The sequence below is a fragment of the Bos taurus genome, chromosome 11 (genome assembly GCF_002263795.3).
Source record: "Bos taurus isolate L1 Dominette 01449 registration number 42190680 breed Hereford chromosome 11, ARS-UCD2.0, whole genome shotgun sequence".
Taxonomy (NCBI): domain Eukaryota; kingdom Metazoa; phylum Chordata; class Mammalia; order Artiodactyla; family Bovidae; genus Bos; species Bos taurus.
In genome coordinates, this window is record NC_037338.1 from 77,776,654 (window position 1) to 77,800,437 (window position 23,784).

Below are 23,784 nucleotides of genomic sequence, written 5' to 3' on the forward strand. Positions count from 1 at the left end.
ATTTTACGAGTATACAAGAGTCTTGTGAACACTTTCAACTATCTTACCTGTGTAACTATTACAATGTGTTAAGTAGTTGAGAGTGGTTCCAATAGCTTGCTCAACTGGTTGAGTAAAATGTGGACTCAATGGTGCTACACATGGAAATCGAGATGTCCAGAATTCTATTTGAAAGTGAAAGTGTCAGTCGCTCAGTCCTGTCTGACTCTGCAACCCCGCTGATTGTAGCCTGCCAAGGTCCTCTGTCTATGGAATTCCCTAGGCACGAATACTAGAGTGGGTTGCCATTTCATTCTCCAGAGGATATTCCTGACCCAGGGTTCTCCAGGGTTCTATTTGTATAATATAAAACAATTCTCAAATGATGGCCTCCCCAGACCAGCAACACCACCATTACCTAGGGATTGTTTAAAATGAAAATTCTCAGTCCTCCTTCAGAGCTACTAAATCAGAAATTTTGGCACTGGGACCCAGAAATCCCTGTTTTAACAAATCCTCCAAAAGATAGGATATATGCAGTTTGAAAACCTTTGATATAGAAGAAATTCATAGGGATTTAACAATGCAAGTGTATTTACTATGTGACTTGTTCACTAATTCCCTAGTTCCCAAAGAACACTCAAAAAACATTTTCTTCACAACTGATTTAACAAATGCATTGGGATGACTCAGGGAACTCACACCGGGGCTCTGTAACAACCCAGAAGGGTGGGAGGGACATAGGGAGTGGGAGGGAGGGGACATATGTATACCCTGACTGATTTATGCTGAGGTATGGCAGAAACCAACGCAATATCATAAAGCAATTATCCTCCAATTAAAAGGAAAAAAAGAAATATACTGGGGCAAAGGCTCTGACTATTATCAGCATGCCAGCTATTAAAGTGAAATATGGGGCTTCCTTGGTGGCTCAGATGGTAAAGGATCAGCCTGCAACGTGGGAGACCTGATTTGATCCCTGGTTTGGGAAGATCCCCTGGAAAAGGGAATAGCCACCCACGCCAGTATTCTGGCTTGGAGAATTCCATGGACAGAGGAGACTGGCGGGCTAGAATCCATGGAGTTGCAAAGAGTTGGACATGACTGAGTGACTTTCACGTTCAATTTTCATGCTACCTTTATTATGGGTTCACTATAATCAGTAAGAATGATGGGCAGTTGTTGAGGATAGGTAGCTAAGATGGCAAGGCAGGAAGACACTGAATCCCCTCCTTCCATAGACACACCACAATTACAACTACTTACAGGAGCAACCGTCTATGATATTTATGATATCATATGATAGAATATCAACTTAAAAGACTAGCAGAAAATATTTTCAACAACTAAAGACATATAGGCAGAAACAGAATAATACAGGGCAGGAGGAATGGAGAAACAGTACAGTCAGGACCCACATCCCCATTTCAGCAACACACAAACAGAGGAATAGTGCAATCATAGAGGTCTCCTCCTTAAGAAGTGAGGTGTCTGAGCAATTGGGCTCCCCAGTCTAAGGGTCCTGCACAGGGAAAACGAGGCATCAGAAAACCTGGCTTTGAAAACCAGCAGGGTTTTTGTTCAGGTGAGCTGGAAACCTATAGGAAACAGATTAAAAAGTCACATGCAAAATCTCACAGGCTCTGAGTCCCAGCACAAAGATAGTGATCTGAAAGGACTCACCTGTTGTTAATCCTAAAGAGCCTCCAACCCATAGAGATGGGAGGCAATGGGGAACCCCACCCCCCAGAGAAACAGATGCTGTCAGAAGCCATCTGGAGATCTTGTTCGAAGAGGACACTGGTGCTGGCAAGTGCCATTTTGGATCCTCCCTCTAGCCTGTGAGTGTTAGTGGCTTACCTGTCCACCAGCAGGCTAGCACAAAACCTGAGCTCCTAGAGCCCCCATAGTCAGCTACTCTAGGACCCAGCCCAGCTCCCAAACTCCAGGCAACACAGGAAGCCCTGCAAGGACCAAGGCTTGCCCTAGCCCCAAGCTGCCAGAAGCCACACAGACTGCAGAATAATGAATTACCCTCTTGTGAGCCAGCAATAGTGCCAAGAGGGCTTGCGCCACAGAGCCAACCACACAAGAAGCCTACCCACCCTCCAGTAAACCTGCAGCCACTTGATGCAGACTGTAGTCAACTGTGCCAGGGACCAATACTACCTACCACTGTACCCACAGCAGCCCTTGCCCCAACAGAAGGGACCACACAGAACATATAGGGGGCATTCTTAGAGCACATGGCTCTGCTAACCAGAGGGGAGCATGCCTCTGGGCTCTACAGGACATTCGTTACCTAAGACTACTACTTCAAGATCAAGAAACGTAATCAAAATACCAAGCATATAAACAGAAGATTGAGCTGTCCAATGGTAAAAGTTAATGAAAAACTAGAAAATTCTGGTCTTGGCTATGAGTACCTGGTATTAGACTTCTCCTATTAAATACAACTGGAGACAAAACCAAGAATGAATATATAAAATCTTCAAGCACCTATGTAGGGCTGTAAGAAAGAAGACACAAGAGAATCCCCGTAGTCATCCAAGTTCTCTCCCTCGGAAAATTACACAGGCCAAAGTTCAGAAAATGGAAGCACAGGACAGTAGTTTTGCTAAATTAAGGATGCAGAAATCAAAGTTCAGTGCACCTTGTGGTAGGTAGAATTCGCAATGCCATACTGAGGGGGGCCAGAAAGAGTGAATCCCTCAGGCTTGCATGATAAGCCCTTAGTCCTTAGCCAAATTCTAAACTGCAAATTTACAGGACAAGATTCTAATTGGTTGTGTTAAGAAGCTGAAACTGAAAAGAAATTCTAGAGGTAACAAGAGTGCCTGAAAGATTTTGCATTTGGGGCCAAACTAGAGCATAAGCACCCCATAAAGCAACCCTGGCATTCAGTTCAGACCCAAGAAAACTTATGCCATAGAAGTGGGGACCATGAACAAAGTGGAGAAACAAACAGATCTTTCCTTAAAATAAAACTGAAATAGATCTTTCCTTAAACTAAATCTTGGTATGATTCAGGTGATGCATTTGCAGTTTATCTACCTATCAGAACAAAAAGTTTAAAAGACTTAAGAAGAAAATAACATAACCCCAAAGCTGCTGCTGCTGCTGCTGCTGCTAAGTCACTTCAGTTGTGTCCAACTCCGTGTGACCCCACAGATGGCAGCCCACCAGGCTCCGCCATCCCTGGGATTCTCCAGGCAAGAACACTGGAGGGGGTTGCCATTTCCTTCTCCAGTGTATTAAAGTGAAAAGTGAAAGTGAAGTCGCTCAGTTGCATCTGACTCCTAGCGACCCCATGGACTGCAGCCTACCAGGCCCCTCCGTCCATGGGATTTTCCAGGCAAGAGTACTGGAGTGGGGTGCTATTGCCTTCTCCCAACCACAAAGCTACTATAATATAAATTCACACCATCCATCATATAATTTTTTAAAAAGGCAGGAAAGACTGATCAATAACCAAGAGAAAATAATCGGTTAAATCAGGCATCTATTCATGATGAAATTCTCAATAAACTCAGAATAGAAAGGACTTGCACAACATGATTAGAAGTTAAGATACCTACCACAAATATCATATCTAATGGTGAAAAGACAGAAGGTCTTTCCTCCATGACAGACTACAAAGCCCAGATGCGTGCTCTCACAACTTTTCAACATTATATTGAAAGTTCTACCTCATGTAATCTGATAAGAAAGGCATCTACACTTGAAAGGGAAGATTATCTAGTTGTAAATGACACTATCTTCTATGCAGAAAATTCAAAGGCACACACACGCACATACATATACACACATGTACAAATTAGAACCAATGAAAAAGACAGAAAGGTCACCAGACAGAAGATCAAAATTCAAAATCAACTGTATTCCTATAGATCAACAATGAATAACTGAAAAAAGAAACTTAAAAATTTAGTATCAAAAGAATGAAATATTTAGAAACAAAAGAAGTTCAAGACTGGTACACTAAAAATTGCAAACACTGCTGAGGGAAATTAAATAACAAATGTAGAGATACTCCCTGTTCACAAATTGGAAGAGATACTACTGCTAAGAAAGCAATTCTCTCCAAATTAATCCACACATTCAACCAAATGTTTATAAAAATTCTGGCTGGCTTTTTGTGAAAATTTACAAGATGATTCTCAAATTCAAATAAAAATGTAATATAGCCAATGGAGCCCCACAATTAGAAAAACAAAAAAACTATGGAGACTTACCTTTCTAACATCAAAAATACTCCAAAGCTGTAATAATCAAAGTAATGAGGTACCAGCATGAGACTAGTCATACAGATCAATGGAATAGAATTAAGAGTCCCCAGGTAAATCCTTACATTTTTGGTCAACTAATTCTGACAAAGTTTCCACAACAACTCAATGAGCAAAGAATAGTCTTTTTTAAAAAAGTGGTGCTATAAAAACTGGAAATCCATTTGCCAAAAAAAATGCAGACCCGGCTTTATACCATATATAAAATTAACTTAAAATAGATCAAAGATCTAAACATAAGAGCTAAAATTCTCTTAGGAAAAACGTGTAAATCTTCATGATCCTGGATTATACAATGATTTGTTATATATGACACTGAAAGCAAAAGTGACAACAGAAAAAACAGGTACACTGAAGTCCAAAATTAAAACTCTTATGCTTCAAAAGAGCATCAATCAAGAAGTAAAAAGATAACCTACAGAACAGAGGAAAATATTTGTAAACCATATACAGGATAAGGGGCTTGTATCCAGAATATATAAAGAAATTTTATTATTTAACAATAAAAAGACAAAAACATTTTTGCGGTGAAAAAGTTTGGACATATTTACACAAAAAAAGATATACAAATGACTAATAACCACATGAAAAAATGCCCAATATCATTAGTCATTAGTGAAACGCAAATTAAAACCAGAAAACAGCATTTCACATACACTAATGTGGCAAGAATAAAAATGGCAAGTAACAGATATTAACAGAGATACAGAGAATCAGGTGCATACATATGACTAGTAGAAATGGAAGAATGGTGCAGCCACTCAGGAAAACAGTTCAATGATTCTTTAAATGTTAAACATAAATTTACCATCAGTTCAGTCGCTCAGTTGTGTCCGACTCTTTGCAACCCCATGAATCACTGCACGCCAGGCCTCCCTGTCCATCACCAACTCCCGGAGTTCACCCAGACTCACGTCCATCGAGTCAGTGATGCCATCCAGCCATCTCATCCTCTGTCATCCCCTTCTCCTCCTGCCCCAAATCCCTCCCAGCATCAGAGTCTTTTCCAATGAGTCAACTCTTCACATGAGGTGGCCAAAGTACTGGAGTTTCAGCTTTACAATCATTCCTTCTAAAGAAATCCCAGGGCTGATCTCCTTCAGAATGGACTGGTTGGATCTCCTTGCAGGCCAAGGGACTCTCAAGAGTCTTCTCCAACACCACAGTTCAAAAGCATCAATTCCTCAGCGTTCAGCCTTCTTCACAGTCCAACTCTCACATCCATACATGACCACGGGAAAAACCATAGCCTTGACTAGACGAACCTTTGTTGGCAAAGTAATGTCTCTGCTTTTGAATATGCTATCTAGGTTGGTCATAACTTTCCTTCCAAGGAGTAAGCGTCGTTTAATTTCATGGCTGCAGTCACCATCTGCAGTGATTTTGGAGCCCAGAAAAATAAAGTCTGACACTGTTTCCCCATCTCTTTCCCATGAAGTGATGGGACCAGATGCCATGATCTTCGTTTTCTGAATGTTGAGTTTTAAGCCAACTTTTTCACTCTCCACTTTCACTTTCATCAAGAGGCTTTTGAGTTCCTCTTCACTTTCTGCCTTAAGGGTGGTGTCATCTGCATATCTGAGGTGATTGATATTTCTCCTGGCAATCTTGATTCCAACTTGTGCTTCTTCCAGTCCAGCGTTTCTCATGATGTACTCTGCATAGAAGTTAAATAAGCAGGGTGACAATATACAGCCTTGACGTATTCCTTTTCCTATTTGGAACCAGTCTGTTGTTCCATATCCAGTTCTAACTGTTGCTTCCTGACCTGCATACAGATTTCTCAAGAGGCAGGTCAGGTGGTTTGGTATTCCCATCTCTTTCAGAATTTTCCACAGTTTATTGTGATCCACACAGTCAAAGGCTTTGGCATAGTCAATAAAGCAGAAACAGATGTTTTTCTGGAACTCTTTTGCTTTTTCCATGATCCAGCAGATGTTGGCAATTTGATCTCTGGTTCCTCTGCTTTTTCTAAACCCTGCTTGAACATCAGGAAGTTCACGGTTCACAAATTGCTGAAGCCTGACTTGGAGAATTTTGAGCATTACTTTACTAGCGTTTGAGATGAGTGCAATTGTGCGGTAGTTTGAGTATTCTTTGGCATTGCCTTTCTTTGGGATTGGAATGAAAACTGACCTTTTCCAGTCCTGTGGCCACTGCTGAGTTTTCCAAATTTGCTGGCATATTGAGTGCAGCACTTTCACAGCATCATCTTTCAGGATTTGAAATAGCTCAACTGGAATTCCATCACCTCCACTAGCTTTGTAGTGATGCTTCCTAAGGCCCACTTGACTTCACATTCCAGCATGTCTGGCTCTAGGTCAGTGATCACACCATCGTGATTATCTGGGTCGTGAAGATCTTTTTTGCAGAGTTCTTCTGTTTATTCTTGCCACCTCTTCTTAATATCTTCTGCTTCTGTTAGGTCCATACCATTTCTGTCCTTTATCGAGCCCATCTTTGCATGAAATGTTCCCTTGGTATCTCTAATTTTCTTGAAGAGATTTCTAGTCTTTCCCATTCTGTTGTTTTCCTCTATGATCCGGTAATTCTACTCAGATATATAGCCAAAAGAAAGGAACACATGTATTCACATAAATGCTTATAAAATCTTTTTAGCAGCACTAATCATAATAGTGGAAACTTAGGAACAGCTAAAACAGTGTATTCACACAATGAAATGCAGGGATTAATGTTTAGCAGAAATGATAGTGGATGATAAAAATGTTATAAAAATTATTTCTGATGACAGTTCACAACTTTTTTAATTACAAAAAAACACTGACAATTTATGTCACGGTGTCTTATTATATTTGGGTCTTTAATCAGTTTGGGTTTATTTTTGTATATGGTGTGATAAAATGTTCAGATTTCCTTCTTTACATGTAGCTGCCCAGTTTTCTTGCTTGTTCAAGAGAGGCTGTCTTCATTGTATGTTCTTGCCTTCTCATAGATGAATTGACCATTAGTGCTTTGGTTTATTTCTGAACTCTTTTCTGTTCCATTGATCTGTGTTTCTTTTTGTGCCAGTACTAAACTAAAAGAAAGTGGAAGTTGCTCAGTCCTGACTCTCTAAGACCACTTGACATTGAATTCTACACTTGAAAAGGGTATATGATATGAAAACATGCCTCTAATTAGTTTTTAAAGCAGCAAAATTAAAAGTCACAGACAAAAACTGAAAAAATTCATTGTTATTAAGAGCCAAATTAATATAAATTAAAATATATCAGAAAATAACTTCAAAAATGAAAACAAACACTTCAAAATTTACAAGATGCAGCTGAAGAATACTTGAAACAAGTCTACAGTATTAAATAATTCTATTACACAAAGATTTAAAATAATTGAAGTGGCTCAGACGGTAAAGCGTCTGCCTACAATGCGGGAGACCCGGGTTCAATCCCTGGGTCAGGAAGATCCTCTGGAGAAGGAAATGGCAATCCACTCCAGTACTCTTGCCTGGAAAAGCCCATGGATGGAGGAGCCTGGTAGGCTACAGTCCATGGGGTCACAGAGAGTCAGACACAACTGAGCAACTTCACTTCTTTAAGTTGCTTACAACTGCCGAGCAAAAAGTTTGAATAGGGGGTAAACTGCAGTTAACAGCCATTTCAGCTCTTAGCACAGAAGTTCTACCCATTCTCCACAGGCCCTGGAAGGCAGCCCTACAATAATTCCTAGAGCAAATTTATGTAAACAAACTAGATAATGTGGGTGAAACGAACAAATTCCTAGAATGACACAAATAACCAAAACTGACTCAGGAAAAAAACAAAATCTGAACATACCTATAACAAGCAAAGAAACTGAAGTAGGAATTAGCACTTCTTGTAAAGAAAAGCCCAGGCTCAAAGAGCTTTACTGGTAAATTCTGTCAAATTTTAAAGGAAGAAATAATACCAATCCTACATAAAATTCTTCACACAATAGAGAAGTAAATATTTCCCAAGTCATTCTTTTATCCTGATGCCATATCCAAACTAGACATCACAAGGAAGGAAAAAAAAAAAAAGCCTACAGACCAAAACTCCCTATTAACAACATTAATCAAAAACAGCATGGTACAAAAACCATCATACATGGGCTTCCCTGGTAGTTCAGCTAGTAAAGAAGGAGACCTCAGTTCAATTCCCAGGTCAGGAAGATCCCCTGGAGAAGGGACAGGCTACCCACTCCAGTATTCTTGAGTTTTCCTGATGGTTCAACTGGCAAAGAACCCGCCTCCAGTGTGGGAGACCTGGGTTCGATCCCTGGGTTGTGAAGATCCCCTGGAGAAGGAAATGGCTACCCACTCCAGTATTCTGGTCTGGAGAATTCCATGGACTGTATAGTAGGTGGTCTTAGAGAGTCAGACAGGACTGAGCAACTTCCACTTTCTTTTAGTTTGGTACTGGCACAAAAAGACACACAGATCAATGGAACAGAAAAGAGTTCAGAAATAAACCAAAGCACTAATGGTCAATTCATCTATGACAAAGAAGGCAAGAACATACAATGAAGACAGCCTCTCTTGAACAAGCAGGAAAACTGGGCAGCTACATGTAAAGAAGGAAATCTGAACATTTTATCACACCATATACAAAAATAAACCCAAATTGATTAAGGACCCAAATATAATAAGACACCGTAACATAAACTGTAACACTATTTTTTTAAAATCTGTCTCCCAAAACAAAGAAGGGCTTCCCTGGTAGCTCAGCTGATAAAGAATCCACTGGCAATGCAGGAGACCCCAGTCTAATTCCTGGGTCATGAAGATTCCCTGGAGAAGGGATAGGTTACCCACTCCAGTATTCTTGGGTTTCCCCGGGGCTCAGACAGTAAAGAATCTGCCTGCAATGCAGTAGACCTGGGTTCAATCCCTGGGTTGGGAAGATCCCTGGAGGAGGGCATGGGAACCCACTCCAGTATTCTTGCCTGGAGAATCCCCATGGACAGAGGAGCCTGGCAGCTTATAGTCCACGGGTGGCAAAGAGTGGGACATGACTGAGCAAAAAAGCACAGCACAGCAAAACAAAGAAAACAAAAGCAAAAATAAACAAATGGGACCTGACTAAATGTAAAAGCTTCTTCACATAAAGGAAACCATTAGCAAAAAGACAACCTATGGAATAGAAGAAATATTTGCAAATGATATGACTGATAAAGGGTTAATATCCAAAATAAACAGCCCATTCAACAGGAGAACTCAAACATGATTAAAAATGTGCAGACAACCTGAATAGCCACTTTTTCCAAAAATATACAGATGTCCAACAAGTACATGAAAAAAATGCTCAACACTGCTAATCAGAGAAATGCAAACTAAAACAATGAAATCACATCACAACTGTCAAAATGGCTATCATCACAAATACAAACAACAAACATTGGTGAGGATGTAGAGAAAAAGGAACCCTTGTGCACTGCTGCTGGGAAGGTAAACTGGCACGATTTCTATGGAGGTTCCTCAAAAAACTAAAAATAGAACTACCAAATGATCCAGGAATTCCACTGCTAGGTATGTATCTGAAAAAAATAAATATAGTAGTTCAAAAAGATATATGTACTCCAATGTCCACAGCAACATTATTTACAATATCCAAGATAAGGAAGCAACCCAAGTGTCCATCAACAGAATAACAAATAAGAAATAGTGGTACGTACATACACACACAAAAAAAACACAATATGGAATATTATTCATTAAAAGGAATTAAATTCTGTCATTTGCAAAAACATGGATGAATCTAGAATATTATGCTTAGTGAAATAAGTCAGAGAAAGACAAACACTTTATTAATTCTATGTGGAATCTAAAAATTAACACAAATGAATGTGATGACAAAACAGAAACAGACTCACAGATATAGAGAACTAGTGATTGATTACCAATGCGGGGAGGGGCCGGGGACAACAAGGGTTGGGGATTAAGAGGTACAAATTACAATATATAAAGTGAAAGTATTCAAATATAGCCATTATTCTGTAATAACTTTAAATATAATCTATAAAAAATACTGGATCACTATGTTGCACACCTGAAACTTACTATTATAAATTAACAATAAAAATTGTTTTGAAAACAAATTTGAAAAAGAAAATGAATGAACCATAGCTATACATGAAATGGATGAATCTTAACATCTAAAAAACTGCAAAAGCAAATTACAGATACAAAAACAGACCATGATTTCCACTGAAAACCATTAAAAGAAAAGAAAGCAACATTACTTCTTTACTGTTGGCAATATTAGGTGGTAAAACTTTTTAAAACATAAAAAGTAAGAAGGGAAATATGCAATAGTCAAGATAGCAGTTCAGTTGGAAAAGGCATAAATATCAAAAAGGAGAGGGAAAGAACTTCTGAAGTTTTGGCAATGTTCTATTCTTACATGTGTAGTGGTTATCATCAGTGTTCAATCAGAAGTAATCCCTCCAACTGCATAATTCTGTTTGGTGCAGTTTTCTTTATGCTACATTTTAAAATAACAAAAGTTTAAAATGCATTATATGCCAATAACTAATGATGACATGCAAAGAATGTTCTTGGTTCAGGATGCTGTGCTCCCTTTCCTGGGTCTTAAAAAAAAAAAAAAAAAAAACCTTGAGGTTTGATATTTCATTTAATTTTGAAACCCTTCCAACAGATATCAGAACTATTCATTACATTTCTTTCTTCAACAGTTTCAAAGGATAGCTTACTTAATTCATAAGCTATACATATGCATCATACATGTAATTTAAGAAGTTTAACTAAGATTTCACTTGTCATAAAATTTCTCTTTTTTAAAGTGTAAAACTCAATGAGCTTCAGTATATTCAGAGTTGTGCAACTGCTATCACCAATGAACTTCAGAACATTTTTCATCACCCCAAAGAGAAACCCCATACCCATCACCTACCTCCCCTCAGGCCTTGGGAATCAAAACAAAAGTAGTGTGTTTGTAGTGAGTCAGCGTTACTTGGCTGTACTATGCTTTCTATAATTTTCTTTCCGGTACTCCTAAGTTCCCTACCAAACTATACCACACCTTTTAAGAATCAGGCTCAAACATTATACTTCTTTAAGTCTTTTAACTGGTTCCTAGGCAGTTAGATACACCATCCTCTGTGGACGTAAAACACCTCTTATATACCTTTATTGCATTCTACATCAGATCAGATCAGTCGCTCAGTCGTGTCCGACTCTTTGAGACCCCATGAATCGCAGCACGCCAGGCCTCCCTGTCCATCACCAACTCCCGGAGTTCACCCAGACTCACGTCCATTGGGTCAGTGATGCCATCCAGCCATCTCATCCTCTGTCGTCCCCTTCTCCTCTTGCTCCCAATCCCTCCCAGCATCAGAGTCTTTTCCAATGAGTCAACTCTTCGCATGAGGTGGCCAAAGTACTGGAGTTTCAGCTTTAGCACCATTCCTTCCAAAGAAATCCCAGGGCTGATCTCCTTCAGAATGGACTGGTTGGATCTCCCTGCAGTCCAAGGGACTCTCAAGAGTCTTCTCCAACACCACAGTTCAAAAGCATCAATTCTTCGGCACTCAGCCTTCTTCACAGCCCAACTCTCACATCCATACATGACCACAGGAAAAACCATAGCCTTGACTAGACAGACCTTTGTTGGCAAAGTAATGTCTCTGCTTTTGAATATGCTATCTAGGTTGGTCATAACTTTCCTTCCAAGGAGTAAGCGTCTTTTAATTTCATGGCTGCAGTCACCATCTGCAGTGATTTTGGAGCCCAAAAAAATAAAGTCTGACACTGTTTCCACTGTTTTCCCATCTGTTTCCCATGAAGTGATGGGACCAGATGCCATGATCTTCATTTTCTGAATGTTGAGATGTAAGCCAACTTTTTCACTCCCCACTTTCTACATATCAACCTTTATAATAAATGTTTACAAATTGGTTTCCACCACTGTAAATGACATATCTTTAAGAAGCAGAATTTGACTTATTTTTCTATCTCCTACATCTAATACAGTGACTTTCAAAACTTTTGATGAATGAAGGCACCATAAGAAGAATATAATGAGTTTAAAAAGGATGATGATTTAGTAACGAGAAGATATTCAAAGATCATTATGTTCAAGGACATAAAGACAGAAATAAATACACTGTGCTACACGAAAGCATTATGACAAGAGTAGCTTTAGTCAGCAACTGATCACTTTATGATTACTAAAAAATTATGACAAAACTAAGCAAATATATTAAAACTATTACTTAGGGTTCACACGAAGATGTTAAAGCATCATAGCCAAAGGGGAATGACTATTAGAATAAATCTTAAACGTATCTAGGTTATATTATGATATCCATACCAAGAAAAATTATTCTAAAAGTCAAGTAGAGATAAAAATACAATGCTGGAGACTTCTGAAAATGGATGAGAATTCAGAGTAGAAACCAAAAAAATGTTTTAAAAGAGAGCTTCAATTTTTAAAAGTGAAAAGGATGAAGAATATTTTTAAAAGTCTGTTTTCTGAGAAGACAAAACTATTTTTAAACACATGAAACTATAATGTGTTTGAGTAAGAACTATCTTTGTAAATAAAATTAAATGAATTAAATTTTTAATCACAATATGCATATGGCATGATTTTGTTAAAACATATACACACACATATACTGTTTAGGAAGTATCACAATTATTTTACAGTGAAAAAATTTAACTCAAAACATTCAATACACAAAACAAAAATAATTTTCTTTGGGTGTACACAAATAATATTCATTAATAATGTAAGAAAGTTTTATCATTTAAAATATTAGAGCTCAATATTCTTATTAAAATCTGAAATGCAGACTTGAAAAAATATTTTCTACAGGATTTATTAATTCAATTCTGTGAATAAGTCTGTTCATTTCTGATCATTTCCAAACATAAAATACTATACAGTAAGACATAAATGAAGTTAAAAGAATTCTAAAAATCTAAAGGAGTATGCAGCCCTTCGTGATTAAATTAGTGCCCAAAAATTCATTATTACTACTTTATCTTACTTTAGCATTCAAATTCTTTAAAACTAATCAAATCATTAAAAAAAAAAAACACCCACACAAGAACAAAAGCAACCCAGAGATACAATAGTCATAGAAGTTATGTAGAGTGAATTATTTTCCAATAGAATCACTCTTCTAAACTGTAGTAAATAACTTTACTATCTGGTGAGGTTTGAGGGCAAGTAACACAAAATTATTCAAAAAAATTAGGTAAGAATGAGTAAATGTTAAAACTCTTTCTAAAATAATCACAACTAGATATTAACTCATAATGTAAAAATATATAAATAATGTCTACCTGCCTTGAATAAATTAACTTTCAGGATACAAAATTTAAATGTCAATATATTCATAAATAGTATTTCTGGAAATTATTTCCTAGGCTCAAAAAGTAATACCAACACATATTCAACACTCAATATATATGTACAAATGACAAAGCTTATTCCCTTAGCCAGTTTTGAAAATTTAAGTTTTTCACAAAATTCTTTGTATCCCTAGATCTCTAGTTTTTCAAAACTATTTGATTTACACTGACTCTTAAGCACACTTGTATAATTTTAAGGTTCTATCTTTGCACCAAAACACTGGATTTGCCCAATAAATATTTGAACTAAACATAGTCATACAGCTGTATCTGACTCTGTAATCCCATGGAATGTAGCACACCAGGCTCCTCTGTCCATGGAATTCTCCAGGCAAGAATACTGGAGTGGGTTGCCATTTCCTTCTCCAGGGGATCTTCCCAACCCAGGGATCGAACCCAGGTCTCCTGCAGTGCAGGCGGATTCTTTACCAACTGAGCGACAATATTTACTTGCAAAATAAATTTCAATTCACAGGTAAATGCTCTGACAATATCTATACACCTACCACTAGAGAAGGATGTTCTTTAATGTCACAAATACCCACATACCACAAATATCCACAAGCAATAAACCCAAACCCAAATTAAAAGTAGATATAATGATAAAATGAAAGGAAGAAAAACACCATAGTAAGAGCTAAAAAGCACCTGGTCCCATCACTTCATGGGAAATAGATGGGGAAACAGTGGAAACAGTGTCAGGCTTTATCTTTTGGGGCTCCAAAATCATTGCAGATGGTGACTGCAGCCATGAAATTAAAAGATGCTTACTCCTTGGAAGAAAAGTTATGACCAACCTAGATAGCATATTCAAAAGCAGAGACATTACTTTGCCAACAAAGGTCCGTCAAGGCTATGGTTTTTCCAGTGGTCATGTATGGATATGACAGTTGGACTGTGAAGAAAGCTGAGCACTGAAGAATTGATGCTTTTGAACTGTGGTATTGGAGAAGACTCTTGAGAGTTCCTTGGACTGCAAGGAGATCCAACCAGTCCATTCTAAAGGAGATCAGCCCTGGGTGTTCTTTGGAAGGAATGATGCTGAAGCTGAAACTCCAGTACTTTGGCCACCTGATGCGAAGAGCTGACTCATTGGAAAAGACTCTGATGCTGGGAGGGATTGGGGGCGGGAGGAAAAAGGGATGACAGAGGATGAGATGTCTGGATGGCATCACCAACTCGAAGGATGTGAGTTTGAGTGAACTCCGGGAGATGGTGATGGACAGGGAGGCCTGGAGTGCTGCGATTCATGGGGTTGGAAAGAGTCGGACACGACTGAGTGACTGAACTGAACTGAACTGAAGAGCTAAAAAAATGGGAAAATAGGATTAACCATGACCTTCTGATAAATGTCAGTCCTATAAGCACCTCTACTTCTGAGGGAATACAGTTACACAGGGGTAACTCTGTATATAACTCAGGACTGAAATTAGGACCCTACAAAGCAGCAACTGAAACACAGACATTAGTCAGTGAAGACAGCTGAAAATATTGAAATGATATTATCTAGTGACTGTAAAAGCATGTGTAAAAATTATTTCTTGAATAAAAGTTTTTCAAGATACTTTAGAGGTGAAACACATTTCCTAAGTAACACTTTTTACATCAAATAACAATTCTTGGTGTCAAAAATTTCTCTAACATTCTAGTTACTGTCTCCTGAGAAAATAATCTGAACAATCTAGATTATTTTAACAGTTTTAATATATTAGAAGTTGTTCTACACTTACAACTTTTAAAATATATCTGGAACGTCTAATTATAGCAATTACTGTGTATCCTATGTACCATCTGTTGATGCATAAACCATCTGAACTTTCTTCTCCCTCTACTGAAAAAGCAAACAAAAATGAACATGATGAATACAATTTTCAAAGCATTATGGGTTCAATTAATAGTTACTCAAGATTTGACATAAATAGAATTTCTACATAATTCCTAAAAGTCCCAATATAAAAAGTAAAGATATGAAATACAGCATAAACAAATTATGCATACACTAAAATGTAAACAAATAACCATATACAGAGAAACTAAAAATAGCTTTCTTAAACAAGTATAACCTCTGTGAAACACCTATAGCCTATTCCAATGCTTATTTAAAACAATAATTATCTCTTAATCATAAGTCCTAACTTCAAAATAGAAATTTAACCATTAATCTCATACTGTTAAGTAGGATGTGTGCACACGCATACATTGTCCTAAACACTTCTTACAGAGTAGCATCAGAACTTTTTCATGTTACCATTTCCCAAAATATTTTCAAAGTAAATATAGTTGCTTTATTATAATGATTACTGGCTAACAATAAGCATCTACTATGAACCAGGTAATAGTGACACTGACGAAGCTGAAGCTGAACAGTTCTGTGAAGACCTACAAGACCTTTTAGACCTAACACCAACAAAGACGTTCTTTTCATTGTAGGGGACTGGAATGCAAAAGTAGGAAGTCAAGAAACATTTGGAATAACAGGCAAATTTGGCCTTAGAATACGGAATGATGCAGGGCAAAGGCTAATAGAGTTTTGCCAAGAGAACACACTGGTCATAGCAAACACCCTCTTACAATAACGTAAGAAAAGACTCTACACATGGACATCACCAGATGGCCAACACCGAAATCAGATTGATTATATTCTTTCCAGCCAAAGATGAAGAAGCTCTACACAGTCAGCAAAAGTAAGACCGGGACCTGACTGTGGATCAGATTGCTAATGCTAAGTTGCTTCAGTCGTGTCCGACTCTGTGTGACCCCATAGACGGCAGCCCACCAGGCTCCCCCGTCCCTGGGATTCTCCAGGCAAGAACACTGGAGTGGGTTGCCATTTCCTTCTCCAATGCATGAAAGTGAAAAGTCAAAGTGAAGTCGCTCAGTCGTGTTCGACCCTCAGCGACCCCATGGACTGCAGCCTTCCAGGCTCCTCCATCCATGGGATTTTCCAGGCAAGAGTACTGGAGTGGGGTGCCATTGCCTTCTTCGGTGGATCAGATTATGAACTCCTTATTGCCAAATCAGACCTATATTGAAGAAAGTGGGGAAAACCACTAGACCATTCAGGTATGACCTAAATCAAATCCCTTATAATTATACAGTGGAAGTAAGAAATAGATTTAAGGGACTAGATCTGATAGACAGAGTGCCTGATGAACTATGGACAGAGGTTCGTGACACTGTACAGGAGAAAGGGATCAAGACCATCCCCAAGAAAAGGAAATGCAAAAAAGCAAAATGGCTGTCTAAGGAGGCTTTACAAATAGCTGTGAAAAGAAGAGAAGTGAAAACCAAAGGAGAAAAGGAAAGATATACCTATTTGAATGCAGAGTTCCAAAGAATAGCAAGGAGAGATAAGAAAGCCTTCCTCAGCAATCAATGCAAAGAAATAGAGGAAAACAACAGAATGGGAAAGAATAGAGATCTCTTCAAGAAAATTAGAGATACCAAGGGAACATTTCATGCAAAGATGGGCTCAATAAAGGACAGAAATGGTATGGACCTAACAGAAGCAGAAGATATTAAGAAGAGGTGGCAAGAATACACAGAAGAACTGTACAAAAAAGATCTTCATGACCCAGATAATCACAATGGTGTGACCACTCACCTAGAGCCAGACATGCTAGAATGTGAAGTCAAGTGGGCCTTAGGAAGCATCACTACGAACAAAGCTAGCGGATGGAATTTCAGTTGAGCTATTTCAAATCCTAAAAGATTATGCTGTGAAAGTGATGTACTCAATATGTCAGCAAATTTGGAAAACTCAGCAGTGGCCACAGGACTGGAAAAGGTCAGTTTTCATTTCAATCCCAAAGAAAGGCAATGCCAAAGAATACTCAAATGACCACACAATTGCACTCATCTCACACGCTAGTAAAGCAATGCTCAAAATTCTCCAAGCCAGGCTTCAACAATATATGAACCGTGAACTTCCAGATGTTCAAGCAGGGTTTAGAAAAAGCAGAGGAACCAGAGACCAAAGTTTCAACATCCACTGGATCATTGAAAAAGCAAGACAGTTCCAGAAAAAACATCTACTTCTATTGACTATGCCAAAGCCTTTAACTGTGTGGATCACATAAACTGGATAATTCTTCAAGAGATGGGAATACCAGACCCCCTGACCTGCCCCTTGAGAAATCTGTATGCAGGTCAGGAAGCAACCATTAGAACTGGACATGAATCAACAGACTGGTTCCAAATAGGAAAAGGAGTAGGTCAAGGCTGTATATTGTCACCCTGCTTATTTAACTTATATGCAGAGTACATCATGAGGAAATGCTGGGGTGGATGAAGCACAAGCTGGAATCAAGATTGCTGGGAGAAATATCAATAACCTAAAACACAGATGACACCACCCTTACGGCAGAAAGTGAGGAAGAACTAAAGAGCCTCTTGATGAAAGTGAGAGAGTGAAAAAGTGGGCTTAAAACTCAACATGCAGAAGACTAAGATCATGGCATCTGGTCCCATCATTTCATGGGAAATAGATGGGGAAACAGTGGCTGACTTTATTTTGAGGCGGCTCCAAAATCACTGCAGATGGTGACTGCAGCCATGAAATTAAAAGACGCTTACTCCTTGGAAGTAAAGTTATGACCAACCTAAACAGCATATTTAAAAGCAGAGACATTACTTTGCCAACAAAGGTCCATCTAGTCAAGGCTATGGTTTTTCCAGTAGTCATGTACGGATGTGAGAGTTGGAGTATAAAGAAAGCTGAGCACCGAAGAATTGATGCTTTTGAACTGTGGTATTGGAAAAGATTCTTGAAGAGTCCCTTGGACTGCAAGGAGATCCAACCAGTCCATCCTAAAGGAAATTAGTCCTGAATATTCATTGGAAGGACTGATGCTGAAATTGAAACCCCAGTACTTTAGCCACCTGATGCGAAGAGCTGACTCATTTGAAAAGACCCTAATGCTGGGAAAGACTGAGGCACGAGAAGGGGACGACAGAGGATTAGATGGGTGGATAGCATCACCAACTCAATGGACATGAGTTTGGGTCAAATCTGGGATTTGGTGATGGACAGGGAGGGCTGGCGTGCTGCAGTCCATGGGGTCGCAGAGAGTTGGACATGACTGATGAACTGAACTGAACTGAGGTACTAGTGAAAACACTTTGTGTTTTATTTAATCCTCCACCAGACAATGGAGTAATTACGATGATCTCCATTTTACAGATGAAGAAGCTGAGGAACAGATCAGTTAAAAAGCTTATCTACTCAATTAATAAAGGATGGAAAAAGGAATTCAAATTCAGGGAATTTGGCCTCAATGCCCATATTTTTCACTACCATGCTAGGTTTAATACAGGTGATTTATGAATATATATCACTTAGTGTTATATTTTCAAAATTCCATCTGGCATTTTGCATGCTTGTCAGCCACTCCCCTTTGGATGTCCAGATATCTCAAATTTAAAATGTGAAACAATATTCTTCTCTAAAACTGGGTTGCCATTCCAGATTTCTTTCAAAGATGTCTTCCAGGTAAATAAACAAACTGTATAAGACATACTCATTGGTGAATAGCTGAGAGCATTTCCTATAAGATCAGAAGCAAGAAATGAATGTTCACTCTTGACACTTTTATTCAACACAGTTTTAGAAATCCTAGCCATGGCAATCAGAGAAGAAAAAGTTAAGTAAAAGAAATTCAAATTGGAAAAGACGAAGCAAAACTGTCACTGCTTGCAGATGACATGATACAATATATAGAAAATCCTAAAGATGGTACCAGGAGAAATATCAATAACCTCAGATGTGCAGATGACACCACCCTTATGGCAGAAGAGTGAAGAGGAACTAAAAAGCCTCTTGATGAAAGTGAAAGAGGAGAGTGAAAAAGTTGGCATAAAGCTCAACATTCAGAAAACTAAAATCATGGCATCTGGTCCCATCACTTCATGGGAAATAGATGGGGAAACAATGGAAACAGTGTCAGACTATTTTGGGGGGCTCCAAAATCACTGCAGATGGTGACTGCAGCCATGAAATTAAAAGACGCTTACTCCTTGGAAGGAAAGTTATGACCAACCTAGACAGCATATTCAAAAGCAGAGACATTACTTTGCCAACAAAGGTCCATCTAGTCAAGGCTATGGTTTTTCCTGTGGTCATGTATGGATGTGAAAGTTGGACTGTGAAGAAGGCTGAGTGCCAAAGAATTGATGCTTTTGAACTGTGGTGTTGGAGAAGACTCTTGAGAGTCCCTTGGACTGCAAGGAGATCCAACCAGTCCATCCTAAAGGAGGTCAGTCCGAGGTGTTCTTTGGAAGGACTGATGCTAAAGCTGAAACTCCAATACTTTGGCCACTTCAGGCAAAGAGTTGACTCATTGTAAAAAACTGTGATGCTGGGAGGGATTGGAGGCAGGAGGAGAAGGGGACGACAGAGGATGAGATGGCTGGATGGCATCACCGACTCAACAGACATGAGTTTGGGTGAACTCCGGGAGTTGGTGATGGACAGGGAGGCCTGGCATGCTGCAATTCATGGGGTCGCAAAGAGTTGGACATGACAGAGCGACTAAACTGAACTGAAAGATGGTACCAGAAAGCTATTAGAGTTCATCAATGAATTCTGTAAAGTTGCAGGATAAAAAATTAATATACAGAAATCTGTTGTATTTCTATACACTAACAACAAAAGATTAGAAAAAAATTAAAGAAACAATCCCATTTACCATCACATCAAAAAGAATAAATTACCTAGGAATAAACCTACCCTAAGAAAACAAAAGACATGTACTCTGAAAACTACAAGATGCTGATGGAAGAAATTGAAGATTACATAAACAGATGGAAATATAAACTATGTTCTTGGACTTGAAGAATCAGTATTTTCAAAATGACTATACTACCAAAGCAAACTACATATTCAGTGCAATCCCTATCAAGTAACCAATGGCATTTTTCACAGAATTATAACAAGAAAACCTTAAAATCTGTATGGACACACAAAAGACATCTAATAACCAAAGCAATCTTGAGAGAAACTGAGCTGAAGGAACCAGGTGCCCTGACTTAAGACTATACTACAAAGCTACAGTCATAAAAACAACAGGTATTGGCACAAACCCGAAAACATCACTGTAACAAATATCACTGTTTTTCTTAGAGTAAAACATAGGCAGAACACGCCCTAACAGAAATCACAGCAATATCTTCTTCAGGCCATCTGCTAGAGAAATGAAAATAAAAACAAAAAAACTAATGGGACCAATTTAAACTCAAAAGCTTTTGCACTACAAAGGAAACCTTTACACACATGAAAAGATCCTCAACATCACTAATTACTAGAGCAATGCAAACCAAAATTACCATGAGATATCACCTCACACTTGTTATAATGGCCATGATTTAAAAAAAAAAAAAAAAAAACCTACAACAGTAAATGCTAGAAAGGGTATGGAGAAAAGAGAACCTTCCTACACTGTTGGTAAGAATGCAAATTGGTACAGTTACAGATGAATGGATAAAGATGTAGTAATATATACAATGGGCTATTACTCAGCCATTAAAAAGAATGAAAAAATGCCATTTATAGCAACATGAATGAACTGAAGTTTATCATAAGTGATGTAAGTCAGAGATAAAGCTTACACGCAGGACCCCAGGTGGCATTAGTGGTAAAGAATCTTCCTGCCAAAGCAGAAGACACCAGAGATGCGGATTCAATCCCTGGGTCTGGAAGATCCCCTGGAGAAGGAAATGGCAACCCACTACAGTATTCTTTTCTAGAAAATTCAACAGGCAAGAGGATTCTGGTGGGTTACAGTCCATGGTGGTGGGGGTAGGGGGGTATCTCATAAGTTAGACAAGATTGAGCACTTTTCACTTCAGAATCTACTGTATAGCATAAGGGACTCTACTCAATATTCTGTAATAACCCAAATGAGAAAAGAATCTGGCTCAGCAGTAAAGAATCTGCCTACAATGCAGGAGCCACAGGAGATGTGGATTCGGTCCCAGGATCAGGAGATTCCCCTGGAGAAGGGCAAGGCAACCCACTCCAGTATTCCTACCTGAAGAATCCTATGGACAGAGGAGCCTGGTGGGCTACATTTTATAGGGTCACAAAGAGCTGGACGAGACTGAAGCAATTTAGCATGCACGCAAGCACAGTTCACATGAAGATTCTTTTTGAAATAATTGTTACAGGACTTCCAGAGCAAAATAAAAAAGCAAGTAACCAACCAACCAACCACACCAATAAAACAAAAACAAAAGAACCCTGTAAAAACATCCTGGAGAAGGACTAGTAATTTTTATTTTGGAGAAAACAGTCTGTAAATAAAAACAATTGCCTTGAACATTTAAATATTCATATGTTATAGTAGGCTGCTGCTGCTAAGTCCCTTCATTTGTGTCCAACTCTGTGCGACCCCATAGACGGCAGCCCACCAGGCTCCCCCGTCCCTGGGATTATCCAGGCAAGAACACTGGAGTGGGTTGCCATTTCCTTCTCCAATGCATGAAAGCGAAAAGTGAAAGTGAAGTCGCTCAGTCGTGTCCGACCCTCAGCAACCCCATGGACTGCAGCCCACCAGGCTCCTCCATTCATGGGATTTTCCAGGCCGGAGTACTGGAGTGGGGTGCCATTTAGCCTACTATAAGGCTAAATCTAGACATTTGTCTAAATATTAGAGGCAGCAACTTCTACAAGCTAATGGCAGAAAGCAAAGAGGAACTAAAGAGCCTCTTGATGAAAAGGAGAGTGAAAAAGCTCAACATTCAAAAAACTAAGAGCATGGCATCTGGTCCCATCACTTCATAGCAAATAGATGGGGAAAAAGTGGACAAAGTACGATTTCATTTTCTTGGGCTCCAAAATCACTGCAGATGGTGACTGTAGCCATGAAATTAAAAGATGTTTGCTCCTTGAAAGAAAAGCTATGACAAACCTAGATAGTGTATTAAAAAGCAGAGACATCACTTTGCCAACAAAGGTCCATATTGTCAAAGCTATGGTTTTTCTAGTACTCATGTATGGATGTGAGAGTTGGACTATAAAGAAGGCTGAGTACTGAAGAATTGATGCTTTTGAACTGTGGTGTTGGAGAAGACTCTTGAGCATCCCCTGGACTGCAAGATCACACCAATCAATCCTAAAGGAAAGCAACCCCAAATATTCATTGGAAGAACTAATGCTGAAGCTGATGCTCCAATATTTTGGCCACCTGATGCAAAAGAGCTGACTCATTGGAAAAGACTTTGATGCTGAGAAAGATTGAGGGAATGAGGAGAGGGGGCTGACAAAGGATGAGATGGTTGGATGGTATCACCAACTCAATGAACATGAGTTTGAGCAAATCCAGGAGATGGTGAAGAACAGGGAAGCCTGGTGTGCTGCAGTTCATGGGATCGCAAAGAGTCAAACATGACTTAGCAACTGAACAACAACAAACTTCTATAACTAAAACAATACCTGAGCAAGAAGAAATAAATGCATTATATACTTCTAGGCCATTTCTAATACAATGTCCATTACCTTAAATTAGATTTAGCAGAGGATTAGTCTGACTTATTATGTATAGTCTGGACTCCAAATACAGAAACAATTCTAAACATTTTCTCCACATAAAAATGCAAAATTACTATTTTCTCCACAATTCAAGCAGCTATCTATAGTAATTTCTAAAATAGCAATTCTGTACCTTAGCTATATATCAGAATCACTTGGGGAGCTTTAAAATCCTAATGGCAAGGCCACAGTTTGACCAATTAAAACAATCTACAATCTGTAAAACTGACACACAGGCATCAGAATTTTAAAAAAAGAAAACATCCTTTCTTAACGCCAATGCAAAGCCTAGCTTGAAAAGCATGGCTGTTAGAGTCCCTCTGCTAACATTTTTAATAGTCAAGAAAGTTTCTCAAGTATTGATTATCTTCAAATAAGAACTACTAAAACTATTTTGCTCTAGACTCAGACAAGCTACAGCCAATAATAGTAGCGAACAGCAGTTGTTACTATCGCCCTTGGATAAGTAATACAGGTAGAACCCAGATTGCACTCCAGGCAATGAAATCAGTTTATGTTGTTTTCTTATTTTGTTTTGTTTTAAAACTATGATGATAGCAAATCTATCACGCTATTCTTTGTCCATAAAACCATATATTTTTGTATCACTGAAGTTATGATCTTTCCTTAGAAGGGAC

General features: G+C 38.6%; 1 protein-coding gene across 2 annotated transcripts in view; it reads right to left on the minus strand.

The window, feature by feature from the left end:
* The window catches only part of TDRD15 (tudor domain containing 15), a 45,313-nt gene that overhangs the window by 3,533 nt on the left and 17,996 nt on the right, over positions 1 to 23,784 (minus strand). The window contains exon 4 of one of the 2 annotated variants that reach the window (XM_059891819.1): positions 14,960 to 15,451. The exons of the other annotated variant lie outside the window; for it this stretch is intronic. Within the exon in view, the coding sequence (XP_059747802.1) occupies positions 15,321 to 15,451 (131 nt within the window). The 3' untranslated portion in view covers positions 14,960 to 15,320. Of the gene's footprint in view, positions 1 to 14,959; positions 15,452 to 23,784 lie in introns of those variants that run through there. 2 annotated transcript variants of the gene reach the window in all.